At 41.3% G+C, this 21276-nt stretch overlaps 2 protein-coding genes across 9 annotated transcripts in view; one reads left to right on the plus strand and one right to left on the minus strand.

Annotated features, from left to right (window-relative positions):
* LOC308509685 (uncharacterized protein) overlaps positions 1-13104 on the plus strand; it is an 83211-nt gene extending 70107 nt beyond the window's left edge. For 3 of the 8 annotated variants that reach the window (XM_081078059.1, XM_081078061.1, XM_081078062.1), the window contains exons 4-5: positions 9765-9848; positions 11094-11359. In XM_081078059.1, coding sequence (XP_080934185.1) covers positions 9765-9848; positions 11094-11237 — 228 coding nt within the window. In that variant the 3' untranslated portion in view covers positions 11238-11359. Of the gene's footprint in view, positions 1-9764; positions 9849-11093; positions 11926-12970 lie in introns of those variants that run through there. The other 5 variants (XR_013995232.1, XR_013995233.1, XR_013995234.1 and 2 more) reach the window with 3 other exon arrangements.
* The window catches only part of COLEC12 (collectin subfamily member 12), a 183834-nt gene that overhangs the window by 23162 nt on the left and 139396 nt on the right, over positions 1-21276 (minus strand). The window contains exons 3-5 of the mRNA XM_081078052.1: positions 16747-16869; positions 9233-9331; positions 7446-8492 (exon numbers count right to left, since the gene is read on the minus strand). Of these exons, the coding sequence (XP_080934178.1) occupies positions 7446-8492; positions 9233-9331; positions 16747-16869 (1269 nt within the window). The remainder of the gene's footprint in view (positions 1-7445; positions 8493-9232; positions 9332-16746; positions 16870-21276) is intronic.

Consider the following 21276-nt stretch of genomic DNA (forward strand, 5'->3'; position numbering starts at 1 on the left):
GGTTTTCAGATATTTCCCTCTGAACTGGAAGTGCTTCTTAAATGCGCCCCCCACACAGACACACTGCACATAGAAGCTGTTATTTTAATAACAGCTTAAAACATGGATCCCACTGTCAGCACAAAATACCAGCAGATATTAATTTCCAGATCTTCTGAAGGAAGGGAGTAGACATTGGGAGAAGATGCAAGTTTTTGCCTTTGAAAAAAGTCTAAAATCGTTCTTCTGATGGATTTCCCAGCTGGGTTAGCAACAAATGGTTTTTCGCCTGAAGCAGTATTTCCATCACAAATACGTTATCTGTCTCTCTAAGGGTTAATATTTATTGCTGTGGATAAAATGCTGGCATTCACAAGGCTATCAATGTCTTCATCCACAGCTGCCCAGCCTTGGGGAAAAGCATCATGGAGCTAGAGCAGGAAGCCAGCCTTCACAAGCTGGGCTACGTGAAAATGTACTCTAGGGGATTTAGTCATTCATATACTTTACTCATTAAGACAACACTTTGCTCATTAAAACTTAAAAATTGGATATTTATTTCTTTTAAAACATTAGCAAGAAAAAGAGCTAAAATCATGTTAAAAATCAGCACTGGATCCCCATAAAAAGTAGATTATTAAAGCCAGGATGTATCTTCTAGGACCTGGGATGCTAGCATCTTTTTATTAGCATCTAGATCATCCCAGGCTTTTAGGTCTTACACAAATTTTTTATTGGGTAGTTGTTGAAATGTAAATAAAATGAAATGAAATATAAGCCACCCTTAAAAACCCTTAAAACCGAAAACATTGAGATAAATGATGTGTGAGTATTTATGAGCTTGTGCAGTAACAGCTTGAATTCAGAGTTGAGAGAATGACTGTGCTTCATGCGGAGACACATGTGATGTCCCATACAGAAGCAAACTTGAGATTTGTTTTCAAGGCCAAGTGGGTGGCTCCCTGTCTTGGGATATGAAATGCCAGGATACGTGTGTGCTGGTAAAGCCATCACAAGCTCCAGAAATGCCCGAATGTGAACTCTGAGCAGCCCGTGTGTGCACTGCCAGCAAAACCTCCTCCTCGTGTTCCCCAGAGTCCAGAGCTGGGAGCCTTGAACACCCGATTCCTCTCAACAAGCAGTTCAAAGAGGACAGAAGACTAAATCACTGTGCTGTGTCTGCTTTGTCAAACAAACTGCAGCCGTGAGAGGGGCCCCGGCCTGTGTCCTACCCCTGAGGGAAGTTTCCAAGTTGTTTTCCAAGACTGCTGGTGCTTAACAGAAAGTAGAGAAAGCACTTTAATTCCTACTGCCATCCATAATTTTGGAGACTCAATTTTGGAACCATGAGTGGTAAGGTTGGAAGAACAAGTACCCTGATGCATTTTTCTTCTCATTGAAAAATCTACTTTGAATGTAATTAATCAAACATTTATTAAACCCCTACAATATGAAAAAGTCATTCTACTTCACCGATGTGAAAAGGGATGTACACATTAAAAGGAAATTTAATAGGTATTAGTTGGCAATCATTTTGAAGAATAATTTGATTCTCGTCCTCATGTTTAAGACAGACTTCTGGAAAGCCAGGTAAGCTCCTCATCATAAGAGGAAAGTATATTTAAATCACTGTTTCTCACCAAATGGCCACAGTCCACTTCTATGCCTTTAAAATGCCTGCTCTCCAGGATCCCCAGACAAACAGTCTTGTTTGAGGACGGGCATCAAGAGTGGATGGGGTCAGCAGTGAGGGGAACTCAGGCCTCCTGCCTGATCCCCTTTACTTTGTCCTCTGTCCTTTCATCCTTCCTCTTCATCTTTCAAGGTCCAGCTCAAAGGTCAATCCCTTATTGAAGCCTTAAACAATTACTCTTCTGAAAATAGACTCTTCCACATCTTGACTTCCCTGAACGTGTCATCTGTTCTCCTGCGTCATCACAGGGCAGTGGGGTGCCAATGGAGGCAGGCGTTTGGGATCTACACAGACCCGAGTTTAGCGCTTTCGTCTGCCCTTTACTAGATGCCTCACCTTGGATAAGTTACTCAGGCTCTCTGTGCCTCTGTTCCCTCCCCTGCAATGGGGAGTACTGGTAATTCTTACCTTAAAGAGATGTAGCAATAAAAGCAGATAATGCAGCCAAGTGCTCAGCAGGATGACTGGCATATCGCAGATACTTGAGAAACGTGGGTTACAAAATGATTGAAAGCTAGCTGTTGGTGGCCCCTGAGCCTGGTTCCTCTCCAGGGCTGGGCACCAGGAAGGCAGCAGTCAGTACTTTTGGACCCAAATCAATCTTAACCCTGTCTGTACAATTTTATTTCTTATACACATGAAGCTGTTGTTTTCCACTGTGACGTGCTGGCTGGTGCTGCAGCAGAAGGGAAATCTTGGATAGGAACTGAACTTGGGTGTGAATGTTAGCTAGCGCCCTGCCAGACAATACACTATGTGCTTAATGTACAGTAGCTCATTATGTCCTCATAACGCTCAAAGGTAGGTGCAGATGGGGAGAGAGACACAAAGAGGGTGAGGAACGATCTGATTCCGGAGCTCTTGTTCTCACCCACTAAATCTCGTGCCTCTCTCAGAAGAGCAGATGAAGGGAACCCTCTGACTGTACTTGTACCCATAGCTTGCAGAGGAATAGCTCAAATATGAGGTGAACTTCCCATCCAAGAGTGTGCATTATGAGGGATGAAGTCCTCTGTAAACATAATTAGGGTAAAAGTCTTCACATTATTTATAACAAAAAAAAGTCAGACTTTCTTAACGAGGTTTTTGGATGTAGAGATAATTGTTGTTGGGATACAACAAGAGATTTAATATCTATTTTCACATTATCATCTAGCTTCAGTATAATCGGTCAGCTTTAGCTTTTACTTCTTAATGAGGCAACTGTCTCGCGTCGCTGAACTGTATCATAAAGCATTAGGATTCTGTATGTTTGAGTAACCAAGAATTTCCCAGAAAGTATCAGAGTATTTTGAATCTTGCAGAGCCAAGCCCAACATAAGCCAATGTTAATCCAATCCCGCTCCATCCTGCTCTATCCCCTCCTTCCCTCATCCTCAGGGACAAGATCTGCTTAAAAAGAGGAAAGGCACTAGAGATAAGTGTGGAAGGAAACGCTTGCATTCAGAAATGGAGATCGTTTACCAGTCTCTTGTTCTCTTGGAATACCTGGCAGGCATTTCTGTTCTGAGGGAAGTTGAACAGATTGAGTAGAAAAGGGGTAGCTTGGTTGGCTTGAGAAGTACTCAGGTCACCTCACAGAAAATACAAGTAATGATACAACCAAGGCTAAATGTAATATGGGAAAGCCTATGCGAAAAAGAAAATATTCAGAAACCAGGCTCTGAGGCATTTTAGAACCACTGCATCAAGAACCTCATTCTAATAGACATCTCCTACTTAATATGTCTAAATGGGCTCTTCTTCTATCTCTCCCTGGTCTGTACCACCATCCATCTCATTGTCCAAGGTAAAAATTTAGGAGACAGCCTGTTCTCTGTCTCTCTCTCCCCACAGTCAATCTAGCCTTGGCCAGTTGTACACACCAGCCTCTGACCCTTGTTCAGCCACTGCACCCCCACTCCTACAACACACAAGTGCCTCTTGGCTGTTCTTTGGGTTTGGGCCACTTTGGGTAGGGAATTTCAGGGTTCTGGGCACCAAACAGTCAAGAACGGGTTGACGTGGGCTCTGAGTACTCACAGAGCCTTGAGCCTGTGGGTCCCTCTGCTCAGCAGGGCATGGCTGGAGGAGCCCAGTCAGGGCCTTTTACAGCAGGGCCCTGTCGTCTCATCTGGGGGCGGGCAGGGCTGCTCTTGAGTCTACCTCTAAGACTCCTCTTGAATGAGGAGACATACATCCTTCCTCTCCACTTCTACAATCCCTTTCCAAGTCACCCATAACTGGTCCATAGCCTCTCACTAGACCCCTGGCTCCATACTCGCTCCCCATAATCTATTCTCTCCTCAGCCCCACAACAACCTGTTAAAAATATAAATCAGGGCATGTCACCACCTTGCTTAACCCCTCCACCTGTCCCTCCACCCCCTCCCCACATACTTGAAATCCCAGCTCCCTGCCTCACAGACTCCTGCAGGGGCAGCTGGGGACAGGGAAAAAGGGCGTACACTTTCAGCAAATATCGAATATTGATGGAGTTAGCAGCATGGGATTTGGCACCAGGGGCTCATTTCCTGTTTAGCTACTAAATCATGTTTTAAATTTGAGCAAGTTTCTTGAACCTCTCTAAGCCTTCGTTTCCTCATCTATAAACTGGCGGTGATTTTATAAGTACCTGCCTTATAGAGTTGTTGTCAAGACTCATTGGGATGGTTTGTGAAAAGCACTCAGTACTCACAATATTAGTTGATAAAAACTAGTTGATATTATTAGTTGATAAAAATAATCAGAATAATGGGGACATTAATTTAAAGCCAGGGTCTGAATCTTCAACCATGAGCTTTTTCATACACTTCCTTAACTGACAAGCCACACTATGTATAAACGAAATATGACAGAAGTTTCCTTGTAGAAGATAAGCTAATAATTAAACTAATAGAATAATAAAACCATGAAATTTATAGCGAGAAAATATCCAGAATATCATGATAGGTTTATCTAAAGTATCACAATCCCAAGAGACATTTAGGAAGCTTTTATTATATGAGGGTGCACATCTGTTGAGATCTGCCCCCAATCTGAATTTAGGTTGAGAAAGAATAGGAAAACAAATAGATTAAGCACTGAAGAACTTTCTTATCATTTGAAAGCCCACCCTTTATTCAAAGTATGACTTGCACGTACGCAACTGTCCAGCCTTTCCAGAGTTTGGGCACCCCTGTTGTTCAGGGCAGACATTGTATTTTTAGTCGACATCAATTTTTTATGAGGAACATCACATAAAAACAAAATTTATCTTCATTTAATGAATACCCACTAGTCTTTGTTTCACCCTTTGGAGCTCCTCAGATATCATTTAAAATCTCTTCCACATGATAGCCTTTTAAATAGTTGTAGACAGCTGTCTTGTTCCCCACTAAGCAGTCTCTCCTATAGGTTCAAGTTCCCAGCTCCTTCAATCCTTCCTCACAACACATGGTTTCTAGACTCTACCATCCTAGTCATATTTTCCTAAGCATGCTGGTGTGTCAATGTCCCTCTTGAAAGGGGCTCCCCAAAGAATACACTATCCTCCATGGGTGATCGTGCCATACTGAATGGAGTTTCACCTCCCTCATTTTGGATATCATAATTGTATTAATATAGTCAAATACCACATTAGCTTCTCTAGTAGACATATTTAGTTGCTTACTGTCAACTAAACCTCCCATGCTTTTCATGCATACTTCCTCTAAGCCACGCCTGCCCATTAATATTTGTGTTTGGTCTTTTCCATCTACAAGCAGGACTTTATACATATTCTCTATTTCATTTTTTTGACATTGTTTTACTGTTTCAGCTTCTCCAGATCATTTTGAATTCTCATTATATCACCTATTAGTATATACAGTTTCATGTGGGGTTTCCAGGCGGGAATTCCCTCCCGTTCTCAGGCATTTTTTTTTGCTTTCCCATTCCCGAAGCCCAAGATATAAACTGTTTTCTGTTCTCCACGATGAATCGTTTCTAAAAAGTGACCGCCGATACTACCAACCACCTGGGTTCAAGGAGCCGATTTTCCCGACCAACTTTACTTGGGATTCAGGAACAGGAAAGTGAAAAAATTCCTGAGAATGGGCAGAAATTCTTGCCTGGAAACCCTAGTTTCATGTCACACAAGTATTGGATTACCAGTTCATCCTTATCCTCACACTTGTCGCTGATAAAGCTGTTGAACAAGGCCCTGCCATCTGCCAATCCAGACCTGCCTCCAGGCTCACAGGGGCTCATCAACTACCACTCTTTATACTCAGTCATTCACCAGTGTGGCAGACATACCCTAGGGTGACTCCCAATGACTCATGCCCTTGTGCAACCCCTCCCACTTGGACATGGAACTTGTGACTTGCTTCTAACCGATAGAATAACAGTTATGGTGATGGGCTGTCGCCCCTTTGACTATGTTATATTATATAAGACTCCGTCTTAGCAGACTGGAGGAGAAAGACTCTTGTTCCTGGCTTTGAAGATGCTGCAATATTTTGAGATGGTCACATGGCAAGGCACTGTGGTGGCCTCTAGGCGCTGAATGTGGTCTCTGGCTGACAGCTAAAAAGAAAACAGGAACCTCAATCTTATGGTCCCAAGGAGATAAATTCTGCCAAGAACCTGAGGGAGTGTGGAAACGGATCTTTCCCCATTCCAGCCTCTCATGAAACCATACCCTCTCAATGAGACTGCAGCCTGGGGAGACACGAAGCAAAGGACCGAAACAAGCCATGCCCAGACTCTTAACCCACAGAAACTGTGTGATAAGAAATGGGTCTTATAAGCTGCTGAGTTTGTAGTAATTTGCTATGCATGACAGAAAATTAATACAACCAATAAATCCATCTAACTGTGCTATAATCCAGCACCTGTATCTCCATCTTTTTCTTAACAGTATCACTGTCAAATGCCTTGGGGAAATCCAGATATGCTATTTTTATTCTACTAATTTAAACAATCTAATAATTATTAATGTAAAGAAATGGTAGGTTCACCTGCCTTCTTCTTAGTGAACTCATTCTGATAATTGCTGCTTCCCTAAAAGCTCACAAATTATCCTTTTAATAATCTCTTCTCAAGTCCTTCTTGGGATGGCCAACCATCCATGCTCATGATGATTGGAAATAGGAATCTCTTAATGGTAACTGCATGACCTAAAAGAATGAATCTTGCTTTCAAAGGAACAACCAATTGATAATGGCCTTGAAATAGCTAGGCACCGAGAAAAATCCAAGTTAACCCATCTTGCATTCACCAAATATTTAATGGAGCGCCTGTGAGCACTGTCCACACATTCTTAGTTACACATTTTTTCAACACATGGAGCTTAATTCCAGTCCCCCTTGAGTGTGGGCTGGACTTAGTCACTCATTTCTAAAGAACAGAATATGGTAGAAATGATGTTCTGTGATTTCTGAGGCTAGATCATGAAAGGCACTGTGGTTTTTTGCTTAGTCTTTCTCTTGGATCACTGGCTCTGGAGGCAGCCAGCTGCCATGCTGTGAGGACACGCAATCAATTACACATAGTGAGGAACCGAGGTCTCCTGCCCAGAGTCATCTCTGGAAGCTGGTCCTCCAGTTCAAGTTAAAGCTTCAGAGAACTGCAGCCTTGGCCAACACGTTGACGACAACCTCACGAGACACAGACACTGCGCCAGTTCCACCCAGCTAAGCTGCTCCTGAAGTCCTAATTCTCAGAAACTATGAGATAAGAACTGTTTGTTTTAAATTGCCAAGTTTTAGAGTAATTTGTCATACAGCAAATCGATAACTAATATAAACATAAATTTAGAATTTTCACTCACCTTGTAGTATTGTAAAATTCTTGATAAGCTGACCATGCTTGGAGTCCACCAGCTTCATTTCCTCCATAATCACTGATAAGTTGGCTACTTCGGTGTCTAACCTTGACCTCATCATATCTTGTTGCATCCTGAGAGAAACAGAATCCAAACGGATGTTGGCCAACGTGTTATTCAAGGAGGTCAGATCATCCGTGTGTTTGGTCAGGGTGTCCGTGCAAGTGGTCCTGACTTCATTCAGATTGCTGGTCAGCGTCCGCAGGTGGTGGGCTGTGTAACTGATGTTGCTAATGATGTTCACAATATCCGTCTCAAAGAGCTGGAAGCGTTCCTCCAACTGGCTGAACTTGATGGCTGTTCTGTTCTCTGCCTCCTTGTGTATGTCCTGCAGGTCTTTCAGGTTCTGCTCGTTGGCTTGTGAGGCCGTGGTGATGTTGTCCATCTGACCTGTGAATGAGCTGAGCTGGCTGTTCATATCCTCTAGGGTGTCGTTGTTGGCTTTGGCCAAGGCAGAGTTATTGGCAGCCAGCGTCTGCAAGCTCTGGACTTTCTCCTTCAGCCAATCAGTGTCCTTCTTGGCTTGAAGGAAAACCTGCTGCAGATTTTGGAAGTCATTCTTGATTCGCTGGATAGCCTGGCTCGTGTCATCCACAGAGCGCTGCAGATTAGTGATGAGGTTCCTCTGCTGCACCTGGGTCAGGTTGAGGTTGTTGAGGTTCATAATGACCACGTTGTGAGAATACATTTGGCTCTGCAGATTGCCCTGCAGCATGCTGGTATCTTGTTGCAGATTTGTGACATAGCCATTATACGCCTGGAGGGTTTTGTTTACAGTAGTGATGAGGAAAGAATTATTCTCCAAAGTTTCTTTCAGTTGACTCTGCCGGTCCACCAGTGCATCCCCACTCGCCTGTAATTTCTCCAGCGTATCTTTGTTCTTGCTGGTCTTTTCTGTAATTTCACGAAGTTGTTGTCGAAGATCCAGAATGTCTGATCTGAAGGTGGAGAGTTCTGAGTTGGTGCTGATAGCTTTCTTCCCAGTTTGGTCCCCTGGAATAAGACACGTTTGTTACTTAGGTTGGTATGGAGAAGTGTTTGGGTGTGTTTAAAGATCCCAAAGAGATTTAACTGGTATGCACTGTATTTTAGATATAAAATTTGTGATATACGTAACACTGCTCTGCATTAGTAAAATCCACATATCTCTTAAAACGGGGTCCTGGGGAACTGGAAAGGGTACTGAGTACTAGGACTGATTAACTTGAATGAACACTCTTCTCAGAGAGAAGCGGTATTTACCTGATTCTAGAGCACTGGGTAGGGTGGAAAGAAGGGTATAAACTACTGTTTGTTAAAGTCACCAATATTATTTTTTAAAAAAGGAAAATAAAAATCAAAGAATAGAATAGGCTGGAATCTTTTCTTTTTAAAAATTAATCTCTACAATTTTTCTATGCAGTTTAAAGTAATCCAAATAAGAATTTATGAAAGAGCTTTCAGTAAAGTGTATTCATGGTTCTTTTTGATCAGAATTGGTTTTCAGATTTTATTTGGCACATCATAGTAGTTTTTTGGGGGAGAGGGGCATTCGACTCCAAAATTAGTCATTAACTTTAAAATGGAAAAGTCTTTGAGTTAAATCATGAGAAAAGATTCGACACACAACACAAAAATTTAGTGTCCTTTTGGGTGAAAGTGAGTTTACAGCAACATCATTTTAAAAAGCTGTGGTCATTTATGCAAAGTAGAGTCAGGGGTTCAACTTTGTCATTCACCCGCATTCAGATTACCTAATTTTTTCAGGTCGCTTTCCACTGCTGTGAGCTTGTCATCATAGGTTTGGCGAGATGTCTCCATGCCACCTGTAACATTGTCCATTTTCTCTACAACTAAGATTTGGAAATCAATGCATTAATACACATACCTGCTCAAATTTTATTTTTCAGTTTCAACAAGAGATCATTTCATTACAAAATAAAGGAAACAGATTGAAACAAAAGTATAAATGAAATCAAACACTGTATGAGGGAAAAAGCCATTCTTAAAAAAAAAAAAGTTATGTGTCTCAAAACCCAGTGACGGTTTACTTGTAAACTAGAGAATTATGTTTTTAATTCTTCTCATGACTCAGTATTGCCTTGGATGTTTTAGAATTTGTTTGGAACAAATTTGTAAATTTTTATGTATTACAGAAGTCCTCGATCTATATTATTTTCTATACAGATGGTCCCCGACTTACAATTTTTTTGACTACGATCATGCAAAAGCAATACGGATTCAGTACAAACTGTACTTTGAATGCTGAATTTGGATCTTTCCTAGGCTAGGGAAATGTGTTATGATACTCTCATGATGCTGGGCAGCAGCAGTGAGCCACAGCTCCCACTCAGCCATGTGATCATAAAGGTAAACAAATAATACTTTACAGTGTATTCACTGGGTTAGATGGTTTTGCCCAACCGTAGGCTAACGTAAGTGCTCTGGGCATGTTTCAAGTAGGCTAGGCGAGGCTACGATGTTCAGTAGGTTAGGTGCATTAAACGCATTTTCAGTTTATGATGGGTTTATCAGGACGTAACCCCATCATAAGTCATGGAGCATCTGTATTAATTTCCAAAGATGGAGGCATCACACTGTGATCATTTACAAAACTGCATCCCTCTTCACATTCCCTACCATTCCTAGCAGGTAGGACTCACTTATCTAGTGGGCGATTCCATGGCAAAGAGCACCTCGCTCAAATCTATACACAGTCTTCACAGAAGGGATTCAACAGTAGCCAGAAGGGATTCACAGAAGCCAGTCAACAGTACTGTGTTTCCCTGAAAATGAGACCTCACCGGAAAACAAGCCCTAGCATGATTTTTCAGGATGCCATCCCCTGAACATAAGTGCTAGTGCATCTTTTGGAGCAAAAATGAACGTGAAGACCTGGTCTTATTTTCGAGAAAACACGGTATTTGCCATTCTCTGTCATGAATTCCACCCAAGGCATGAAAATCTGTGACAAGTGAGTCTATAGTTTTCAGTTCCCAAGAAGATGCCTAAGTGGGTTTCCAAACAGTAACTTATAAAAAAAGACTTTTAAAAAAATTTTTTTTCCAAGGAAGACTTTTTTAAAAGCATTTTCTTGATCATATCAAAGTTAGTAATGCAGTGTTAATTAAAAGCTTCTGTTATAACTCATTCTCAGGAGGCAATAATTCTCTATGGTTACGAATATAAGTTTATCTTTCTAAAATGTCTAATAAGAGCATATTTTTCCAAAAGTGACTCCTGTTAGATCCAACCTCTGGCAACTTGGAATGAAGTCTGACTGTCCTTGCTATCAACAGCTTTTTAAAATAATGATTATTTTTTTAAAGTCTGCATATGCTTTGTATATTAATTGTGAGCCAATGGGTCCAGTTTATTTTATTTAAGTGTTCCACCCAAGTATGATTGTGCTAGAAGATTCTCTTGGTTTCTGTCAGGAAATAGAAGTACAGTCCCATGTGTCTGAATGACCTAAAGTGAACTAGCTTGTGGCTTCTGGCACCTTCCGTGGAGAGGCCTTAAGCTTCTATAGTCTGGCCATAATGAAATGTGTGTATTGCACCAAATCCTCTTTCTCATTCAAACCTTACCATGTATTCTTTTTTTTCCACCCAGAACACTCTTCCCTGGCCTCTTCTCCAAGCTAAGACCTATTTGCTCTTCAAGACTCAGCTCATCACTTCCTGTGGGAAATCTTTCCTGAAATACATCTTGCAGCGTTCTCTTCGCAAGCCATCCCTTCTTTATTACAGGACCTAACTTCACTGTGTTGTCATGGTTTGTTTACTATAAGATCGTCTAAGGCAGGAAAATTTGTATTCAGTTTTATCTCCAGCTCTTAGCTCAGGGTGAAGTTCTTATAGGTGTTCAACATACTTACTTATTATGCCATTTATTTAAATAAATGAGAATCTGACTGCTGAGGCCTATGAAAAATCAGCTGAGCTAGAGGTCATACAAACAAACTTACAGACCAACCAATTCAGGGAAGCCTCAGCATTGGAATGAGTAAGGCATCTAGTTGAATAATTTTTTAGAAAAATGACTACATAGAAGAAAGAGAGGTATAACTATGATAATCTGCGCTTTAGGGTTGTTTAATGGGCATGTATACTCCTAATCCCTGGAAACTGAAGAACAAAATGTTTCATCTGTATTTTAGCAAAGCTAAACTTTTCAAAAATAAAATAGGGGATGTTTATAAGTTTAGGTTTAGTTCTAATCCTCAAATCAAAATATATGCCTCTGTCTGTCCTCAAACCACACGCAGGATCCTAAGTCCTGCCTTTTCTTCCTGGAAACCAAAGAAACCTCTAAATATGCTGACAGGCAGTCATTTTCTACCCTCTCTAATTTTTCTTCCATTTTAGTTTTTTAAAAAGCCACAGAATTGTCATGGACAGATAATTCAGATTTGTGTAGAATGAAAGTAATAAATACATTCATTAAAAAACAAAACGAAAAAGCCTGTTAAATTTCTCTTCAGTGTAGCAAGGAAACTACTTGTCCTGCCCACAAGTGCTAATGAACTGGTTCCATACACTGGGGCATGTGTCTGTGTTTAAAAACAGTATCTGGGTATGAAGCTGCAAACTTTAGGATTGCAAAGCTGGTAACTTGCTTCTTCTGCATAAAAATACTAGGCGGGTAGAGATCCAGAACCAACGCCTGCTGGAACAGCACACAGAAGTTTTGTTGGTTTTTACTGTTAACTTATTAGCACAAATTCTAAGGATGGCAGAACCATCCTCTCTTACCCTAGAAACTCCCAGTCTACAGAGGTAGACCTCAGTTTGTAGATTGTTCTCATATGAAGGAAACAAACATGAAACACAGACGGATTACTAGAAGTCTGGTTTTTCATGGGCTCCCCGTTATCAGAAATTATTTCTTCACAGAGAATTTTTCGTCAGAATATCAGTGCTTTAGGTATAATACCTGAAAAATTATCCCTTTTCATGTACTCAAAGCCTAATTCCCTAGGATAATCTGACAATAATACCTTTTCTATAAAAGGACTTTGGTATCATCCCTTGGCCTGGGCTATTAACCTCTTCCTTTCCTTGTCTTGATTCCACCCACCTTTTAAGGACCACTCCAAAACTCGTCACCCCCTTGTGCTAAGCCTTCCCTGGCGACTTGATGCCATACCATACCAACTGAATCGTTATCTGAACGGCAGTAATAACCGCCTCTATTTAGTGAGTGCTCTTTGAAAGATGCACTGCACCATCTCTGCACGTAACCCTTACCACTCCTACTTTACAGTTGAAGAAACTGAGGCTCATAGATGTTCAGTAACTTGCCTAGACTCACACAGCTTGTAAGTGACTCAGTGGGATACCAGGCCAGGAGATCTAACTCCACAACCCTTGTTTTGTCTATAAGTCTACACTGCCTCTCATTTAGTATTTCTTTTCCCTAAATGTGGTTTTCTCCAATAAAAATCCCTTGAAGGAAAGGATTATGTCTTCTTTATCTTCTCTTTACAGTCATCATCCTCAGATGTTTACTAAGCATCCGCCATGTGTGTGACATAGTACTAGACGTGGAGGACACAAGAGACATAGCTCACGGCCCAGTCTCTGAGGAAAGAGAACAAGAGCAGAGCACAAACATACTGCCTGGTGCTCATGAGTGTCTCTACCAGACAGACGGTGGTACTGACGGGGAAACATACCCCTTCAGTGGTACCTGAGACTTCCCAGTAATACCAACTACACTTCTCCGGAAGGCAATAAAGACATTTCTACTTTGGACACTATTTCAGGTTTCATTACAAAACCACAGAAGATCTGGTTGTAGGGTACTATCCTAGATTCCAACTAAAATTATACAGTGTGATACGATGCACATTTTGAAATCTACTTTGTCAGGGCTTAACAGTGAGGTAGACATCCTATGGCTAGGAATGCTGAGTTGAAGGAGATTCTTACTGAGAAAGATTCAGATTTCTGTCTTCCTTCTTTATCCTAATTACCTTAAGATAGATGCCTGCTGGGCAGGATAACAGAGTAGGATTTTCCTATTTGGGCAATGTTCTGGAGGAAACATAACCCATTAAACTTAAGAGATGGCTTCTGCCATGGAAACGCCATTGACTGATGATAAAAGGTCAGGGCAGAAGATGTACCAAGAGATAACTGTCCGAGTACATCTTTCTGTAAAGACGCTGGTGAGCCTCAGGGCCACAGCCACTATATAGACCTGTCTGGGTGACTCAGCAGTCCTCTGACTTGTTCATCAGACGCTGGAAGGAACTTCAGTCATATCCTAACTTGTAACTGCAGAAGTGGCATAAAAGGAGAAGTAAAGAATGATTTGAGGAAAACAGTATGGAGTTGCCTTTGGTAAGACTAATAAATAAGTTTCTATTTTATTTCTGTTCAACTTCTCTTTCAGAAAAATATTTTCTTTCACTGAGTATGTTTTTCTTTCTTTGTTTTTCTTTATTTTTTTTTATGTAGAGAGTTTCTCTAGAGTTCAAAGGGAGACGTGTGAAGGGAGAACTGGGTCTTATCTTTCTACTTCATACAATGTGGAGTTACCAACATCTTATCAGCAAGAAAGAGGACTCACTGTACAAGTAAAGAGAAAACACATCTGGAAAATATCAACATTTTAGTTCACTAAGGCTGTGTTTGGAAACCCAAATTGCATGTTGTATTATCACATTTTCGTCAGTAGAGGTCTGAGAGATGGGCGCCTTGAAGGAAGGAAAAGACATGCAAGACGGCCATCTTGCCTCCACTTATCCTATTCCCTCAATCTCTTCTCTCCTTCATCCTGGTCAGATCACATCCCCAGAATAGGCCAAGTTGATCTCCAGGATTTGGGGTTTCTAGGTAGGACTCTGAGTTGCAGCAATCCCGTAAATGCAGATTAGTTTTGAGGTCCCTGGGCATCACTGACTGCCTTTACAGAAGTCAGCCTGAATCCTCTTAATAATTCATTCAGTAAAGTTTATTGGGTACCTGTTGAGTACCATGAGTCTAGGTGCTAGTGAGAGATATAAAAGATAGTGTCTTGCCTTCATGGAACTTATAGTTTGGATGGTGAGACAGATATGCCCACTGACCACAAAGATACAGTGTGACAGGGCTACAAATAAATAAAAGGTGCTATGGGAACAAACAGGAGGGCACCTAACTCAGCCTTCAGGGGTTTCTTGCAGAACAGGTGTCTAAGTGAGACATGAAGGGAAAGGAAAGATTTAGATGGAGAACAGAGAAAAGGTATTCCAGGCAACTGGACAAGCCAGGGCTGAGAAGGGTATTCCAATGTTGTAACGATGGAGGAAATGTCTATGCTTTAAAAACAAACCAAAGAAGAAAAAGGAAAAAATAACCTTTTCTTTTGGATCTTTCTGTATAATTCTGAAGGCATAAATATCCTAGGCATTATTTCCTTACGGAAGTAAAAATGACAAAATACCATACAGTGGTATGTTCGTCAAACCTGTCTCATCTTTTTCAGTAGGAAATGTTTAACTTTCATGATATCACACAGTACTGAGCTCTAAAGATACATATTAAATGGCTGTTTGATTCCAAATTTTTCCTTTTTCTGGGTTTGCTAGGAAAAGTCATGGAGAAATGAATAATGACATAAATAACTTAGTAAAGGAGGAGAGTGTAAATTACCTAGGACATTAAAAAACCCTCTGTTACTCCACAGGTTCCCTCCCCACCTCTGTACAGACCTCGCCATAATTTAATAGCCTTTCTTAATCACTTACCCTGTTAATCCTAGGTTAGATTAACTCATCGCACATGGATACAATGACCTGGTAATCGTCCAAATTTCCATTGTTCAAATTCATCAGGCAACACATTACAGGGTGCACATAATTTTCCATGTATGTCCCTAGTGGTGAGACTTAACAAGTCTGGACTACACTGAGTATTTTTAACATAGTTTTCCATTCTAATGGCTAGTGCTGTATACATGCAGTTATGAATACGGATGGAACCGAGAGGTATAGTCACTTATCCACTGGGACCAACTATAGGACAGGTGGTTCAATGACATCATCTTTGCTCATTCCAACCACCTTGAAAAGTAGCATTATCATTGCCATTTTACAGATAAATTGGAAACTCTAAGAGGTTATGGTTCACATCCAGGTTACATAGGCACGCAAAGGACTTAGCATGATGCCCGGCATGCCAGCAAGCACTTAGTAAACATTCACAATTGTATCACAACTGGCAGAATTCATAACTGATCTTGGAACGCCTGCCTGACCCCAAGCCCATTTTCATTCCAATATGTTTCCTTGGGAAATCACTAAACACTGGGAGCGAGGTGGGAGGACTTACAAATTGGAGGGAATTCACACTGATTCTCTCTCCAGGCCAAGCCTATGGGCCAAAGAACTGAGAAGGGAACTTGTGGAAGTCTCCACTGTTAATCTGTCCCTTCTGAGGGAAGGCAGCCAAGATGGTTGCTGAGTGAAAGTTTTGAAGATCAGCAGACCCTACATCTGTCTCTTGCTAAAACTAGACAACATACCTGTCTCATGTGTCTTTGATGGCAAGGCTTCCACAGCTATTTTCCATAAAAGGGCTTATACAGTTCGTGATTCTGCATCATGACACCTGTGGTGTCTGGAACAGGTAAGGGGCTTGGGGGTGGTGTACTTTATCTACAAGTCTGGAGGATTCAGGCAAAAATCCTCCACTGACCTTAAACCAGACATGTTGAAAGAATGCCTAACGTCCCACAAAGTATTGTTGAGGTGGTGGAGCTGTCCCTGTGTTTAATTTCTACAGGGCAATATTTTCATGGAGCTGTATATACAACAGTGACTACAGTAAATTTACTGAAGAGAAAAAAGGGAATTAGTTGGCCATTCCCTGGGTGAGATAAGTTATATCTCTGGAGATCTTGAGTTTGGCTTTCCCTCTGTCAATATAGCTTTCCTGTGTACTGACTCCAGGGTTTCCACAGAGCCTCTCAGAGATAAGACAAAAAAAGATAGAGGAAGAGGGAGTAGCTGGAAATAGGTAGGAAAAAACAACAAAGAGGAAAAATCTCATAGAGGGCCATAACTGTTGAAATGACTCAAAAAGAATTGCTACTCTCCCCCTTTCAGATCCCACAGCCACAAGAAGCTTAAGACACAAACAGGGAGCTTATGATGTTTCTCAGTTTTGCATCTGAGCTGTATTCATGAAATACTTCATATTTGCAAACATGGGTTTTTTTCACATTATGTTAATGAATGGAAACTTGCTAATCCAAAGGAAAAAGCAAAAGTACTTACCTTTGTATCCCAAAATGGCTACTGTGATTGTTAGCAAGGCACACAAAATGTATAATAATATGATAGAAAACTTCAGTGCCCAGTTATTTTTACATTTGGTACATTGTGTTCCTTCCTGAATACCTGTAAGAGAAGTCAAATTTTAATAATAGTGACAAAAACATTACTTCAAAAAGTATCTTTTTGCATTTTAGTTCAAATATTATGACTAAGAATAATGTTTTACATATTCCTTACTGCAGGATTAAGTGGGGTTTTAAATCTAAACATAGTCACCACTTTAGCAACCAAGCACTTTAAATATTACCATTATGTTGTTATAATTGTATTTAATATGACTTGAAAATAGCACATAACTTTGTCTCAAAGAATAGTTTTGAACCCAATTCCATTCTGATCATTACAATTATAATTTCAATAAAAATCTCTGTATGACAAAAGATTTAAAATACCCATATCCGCTTGTTTTAGCCATTATTGGACTTATAGTAATTCATACACAGCCAACCAAAAAAAATTGTCGCTGGTCTCATGATGTTTCAGTAGTGTGCTAGAGGTAGTTCCTACTGGTTTGCAAAAGTCAATTGTAAAATTTGTAGGAATTTTGGGAGCTGATTGTTAAACTGATGGCAGCTTGAAATCAGTCCTAGAGGGAGTATATACACCATGGAAATAGATAAACACTACAAATTATGATCTCCCCACTCTGAACTGGTTTGCCAGCATGCCACTGGCTATAAGTGTACTATAACTTGTAGCAGAAAATATAGGTAATTTTATGATTAAAATGCTCAATATACAACCATTTTATACATTACATATATACAGAAAACAGACACTGACCATTATTTAAGTTATCACAGTGATTAAATAACAATTGTGGAACCACTAGAAAAACCAGATATTTTTGATGAGAAGAGGCAAATTTTGACTGTTCACAGTTCAACTTTTTGAAAAGTATTCTAGTCTAAGTGGTAAACCATCATCACTTCTGTAAGTGACTCCAGAAGCAAGCCCTTAAAAAGGAAACTTTCCATTGGACTGATTAGAAACACAGAAGACAAAGACTGTGGACATTTTAATGTGAAAATCACATTGTAAGGAGTGCCGGGAGGTCCTTCTTTCCGGGACCCGTTTCCCTACGTGTCTGACTAGTAGTGTCCCCCTGGGGCAACAGCACATAAAGGGCTCATCTCCCATAACTGTGTTCAATAACTTTTGATGGGTAAGTCGAGAGGATTAAGCCACAGCCGAAGTTTCTTTGCTTGGGTTTGTGTTTTTACACATAGTGCCCTTCAGTGAAAAGAGCTCTTCAGCAGTGTTTAATGCAAAATGATGAGAGAAACAGCAAAGAAAAATGACTCAAATTTAACTTTTTTAGTTTTTTTTAGGTTTTACACAATCCCTCTGTGTTTTGGGCTAGAGACCCAAGGGGAGGGGACTCTGTTCCACGACGCACAGCATTGATTCTCAAACTCTGGGGCACATCAGACTCCCTTGAAGGGCTCGTTAAAATCCAACATTTCTAATTCAGGAGGTCTGAGAAGGTGCATGAGAACCTGGATTTCTAACACGTTCCATGGAGATACCGATACAGCGAATCTGGGGACCATGTTTTAGAACGGTGCTTCTCAAACCCTTACAAACTTCTTACAAATCCCACCGTTCAAATGCAGAGTCTGATTCAGCAGGTCTGAGGTAGGAGCTAAGATTATGTATAAAATCCAGGTGATGCCTGGTCAGAGAAACACACTTTGAGGAGAAAAAGTTTGGTTTAGAAGATGGTTATCCTGGATCAACCTTTGGTTCACCATTTCCTTGAAGATGAAGCTGTAAAATCAGACTCACTTGATGCAACAGACTAGAGTCAATCAGCTTCTTCACATCAGTGTTCCCATTTCTTTTACTCCTTTTCCTTTCCATCCTTCTTTAACTGCCAGCTGGATATCTCAGTACCATGTCTCATGACCATAACTGACCTTGGTACTAGCCCTGCCAAACCAGATCTCAAACTCCCACCCAACGTCCTATTTCTATCCAACCTAAAAATTACTGCTATCCCACCGCCCTAGGTGGTTAAACTCAAAGACATCCTGAAGCCTTCTCTTGCACTTATTCTCTAATTCACTCAGTCACTAGGCCCTGCTAAGCTTCCTGTGGGATATTTTTATCACGATCATTTCAACTATAGTTTATTGATGTTCATTTACTGCCTAAATTTACCAGAATCTGAGCGAGGTACTTTACACACAGCATTTTAAACCCATATAATAACCCCTGAATAAGGTAGTAACAGCTGAAAGGACATGCTGTAGACATCACAGCCAGGGTTCAAACCTGGGTCTGTCTGACTGCAAAAGCCCTAATCTCTCCAGTACGCCATGGTGCCTCCGTCTGATCGTTGCTTCCTCTCCATTTCCACTGCCACCATCCTAGTGTGAGATCGTTTAATCTCCGTGGAAGCTTCCTCTGCCATTCCCACTGGAATCCAGCCTCACCCTGTACTAAAATAGTGCTATCCTCATGACAATGCCAAAAAGAAAAAAACAAAACCAAAAATCCTTCAGCTCACCCTGAACTGAAGGATCAACACACACACACACACACACACACACACACACACACACACACACGTACACACACCTATCAGCTCCCAGGCTCTTCATAATCTGGCAGTTTAAAATAAAACAAAGACTCCTTATATCCAGTTCGAGTGAAAATATTTTTGAGATTGGGAGAGGGAGAAGTATAGGTAGACCCACAAACACACCACATTTCATGTTCAGAAACAATAATCTTGCTTTGGCAGCAACTATAAAACATGGAAGGATGACAGATACCGGGATGCTGACCGACCTCCTGTGGAAAGACTGGATGGCACTTTTATGGTTGATAGCAAGGGCAGGACGCGAGGTTCTTTCTTTTTGGATTTTAGGATGGTGGTGGGTGAGCTCCTTATGCGTCTCCAGGACTATTTCTTACATTCTGTCAGAAGAGCTTCAAAAGATTTGGTAGATAATATTATGTTGGTGCAAAAGTAATTGAGATTTAAAAGGTTAAAAATAATTGCAAAAACCGCAATTACTTTTGCCCAACCTGATAGAATCTGGGGCTAGAAGGTTGCTTAGAGGTCATCTGGCCAAGCATCATTGTGTTATGGATGGGGAAAGTGAGGCCAGCGAGGTAAAGCAGAATCAGAAGCCGCACTTCCTGACTCCCAATGCAAGGGTCTTTCCCTCCCATCCTGGCAATGTGTGCTAGCTCCATGTTTGCCACTGGACATCTCGTATGTGTGGTATTTGTGCAGATCCGCTCCCAGACAGTTGTCACTGGCTCACATTCTGAAGAGCAGACACTTGCTCACAATGTGCATTTCTCATTGCTAATCGTATCAGCATTTAATCAGTATCAGATGGCACCACCTGACCTCCCTTTCCACTTGACACACTTTCTCTGTTTTGTTTTTTCTCTACCACCCTCCCCCCCTCCCCCTCTCCCCCGACTTATTTTTAATAAGAATTCTGTTTTATCTTTCCCTCTCTGCCCTCCGCTGGGAGGACATCTGACCAAACATAGGAATGCCTACTACAAAGAGACCCTGCTGGCTCATGTAGCTGGGGGACCCCTCCTCCTTGAACCTAGATGGTCACAAAAAACATTCAAGAGAGATACCCCCTGTTACCAGCCTTTGTAGTGTTTGTTTTCTTAGCATTACTTTCCAGAGACTGGGGACTCTGTTCCCATTGGAGGGGGCGGGATAGGAAGGGCAAGGGAATGGATCTGCAGTGTTGCGGAGAGGAGAGTCCAATGCAGGAAGTGAAGCAGTTTTGCCCCTTACCACCAAGACATCCAGCTTATCAAAAAACCTGGCCCAAACAGCACATGTGTAATTCAGCAGGCCACAGACGGAACATGCCTGAAGGTTCCATGCCTTTCCATTGGTTATCCCTCTTGAACTGTCTCTCATTGAACGTGATTCTTGGCTCATGTTCTGAATGTATTTTCCTGTATCCAAGTCTTTATTATACAGAAAACCTTTGGGGACCAAATGAAGCCAGAATCACTCTAGTTAACTCCTTGAGTATTCTACGGAAGTTCAGAATAGGCTGACAATTTGGTCTCCAGTGCCCAAACTCAAAGTTTTCCGTGTTGCCCTGTTTCCAATAACACATGTTTGAAGTAAGAAGAGTGGGGGTTCGGTGGGGCCACCGATCGGGGGCGGTTAGCTAGTTGGAGAGAGTAATTGAAACACTGCAGGAATGATAGTGCAGATGGCCAGAAGAATTCACCAGCAAGGAGATTTCCTGTCTGTTGTGGTTCTCCATACAGAGCCCTCCCAAGTGCTGTGGCCCAGGCCCCAATCCAGTCTGTTTTCCCAATCTTTTTGGAAAACAAAAGAGTTTCCTCACTATCATATTCTTCTGCCACGTACATCCCCCGAGGGCTTGTCTGTTAAAACGGACACGTGCTGATCAAGGTCCTTCCTTGTTAGGTGAAGGCTGGCACTCTGGGTGAGTGTGGGGCACTTCT

Source organism: Rhinolophus hipposideros, assembly GCF_964194185.1.
Source record: "Rhinolophus hipposideros genome assembly, chromosome: 17".
In the NCBI taxonomy this organism is placed as follows: Eukaryota; Metazoa; Chordata; class Mammalia; order Chiroptera; family Rhinolophidae; genus Rhinolophus; species Rhinolophus hipposideros.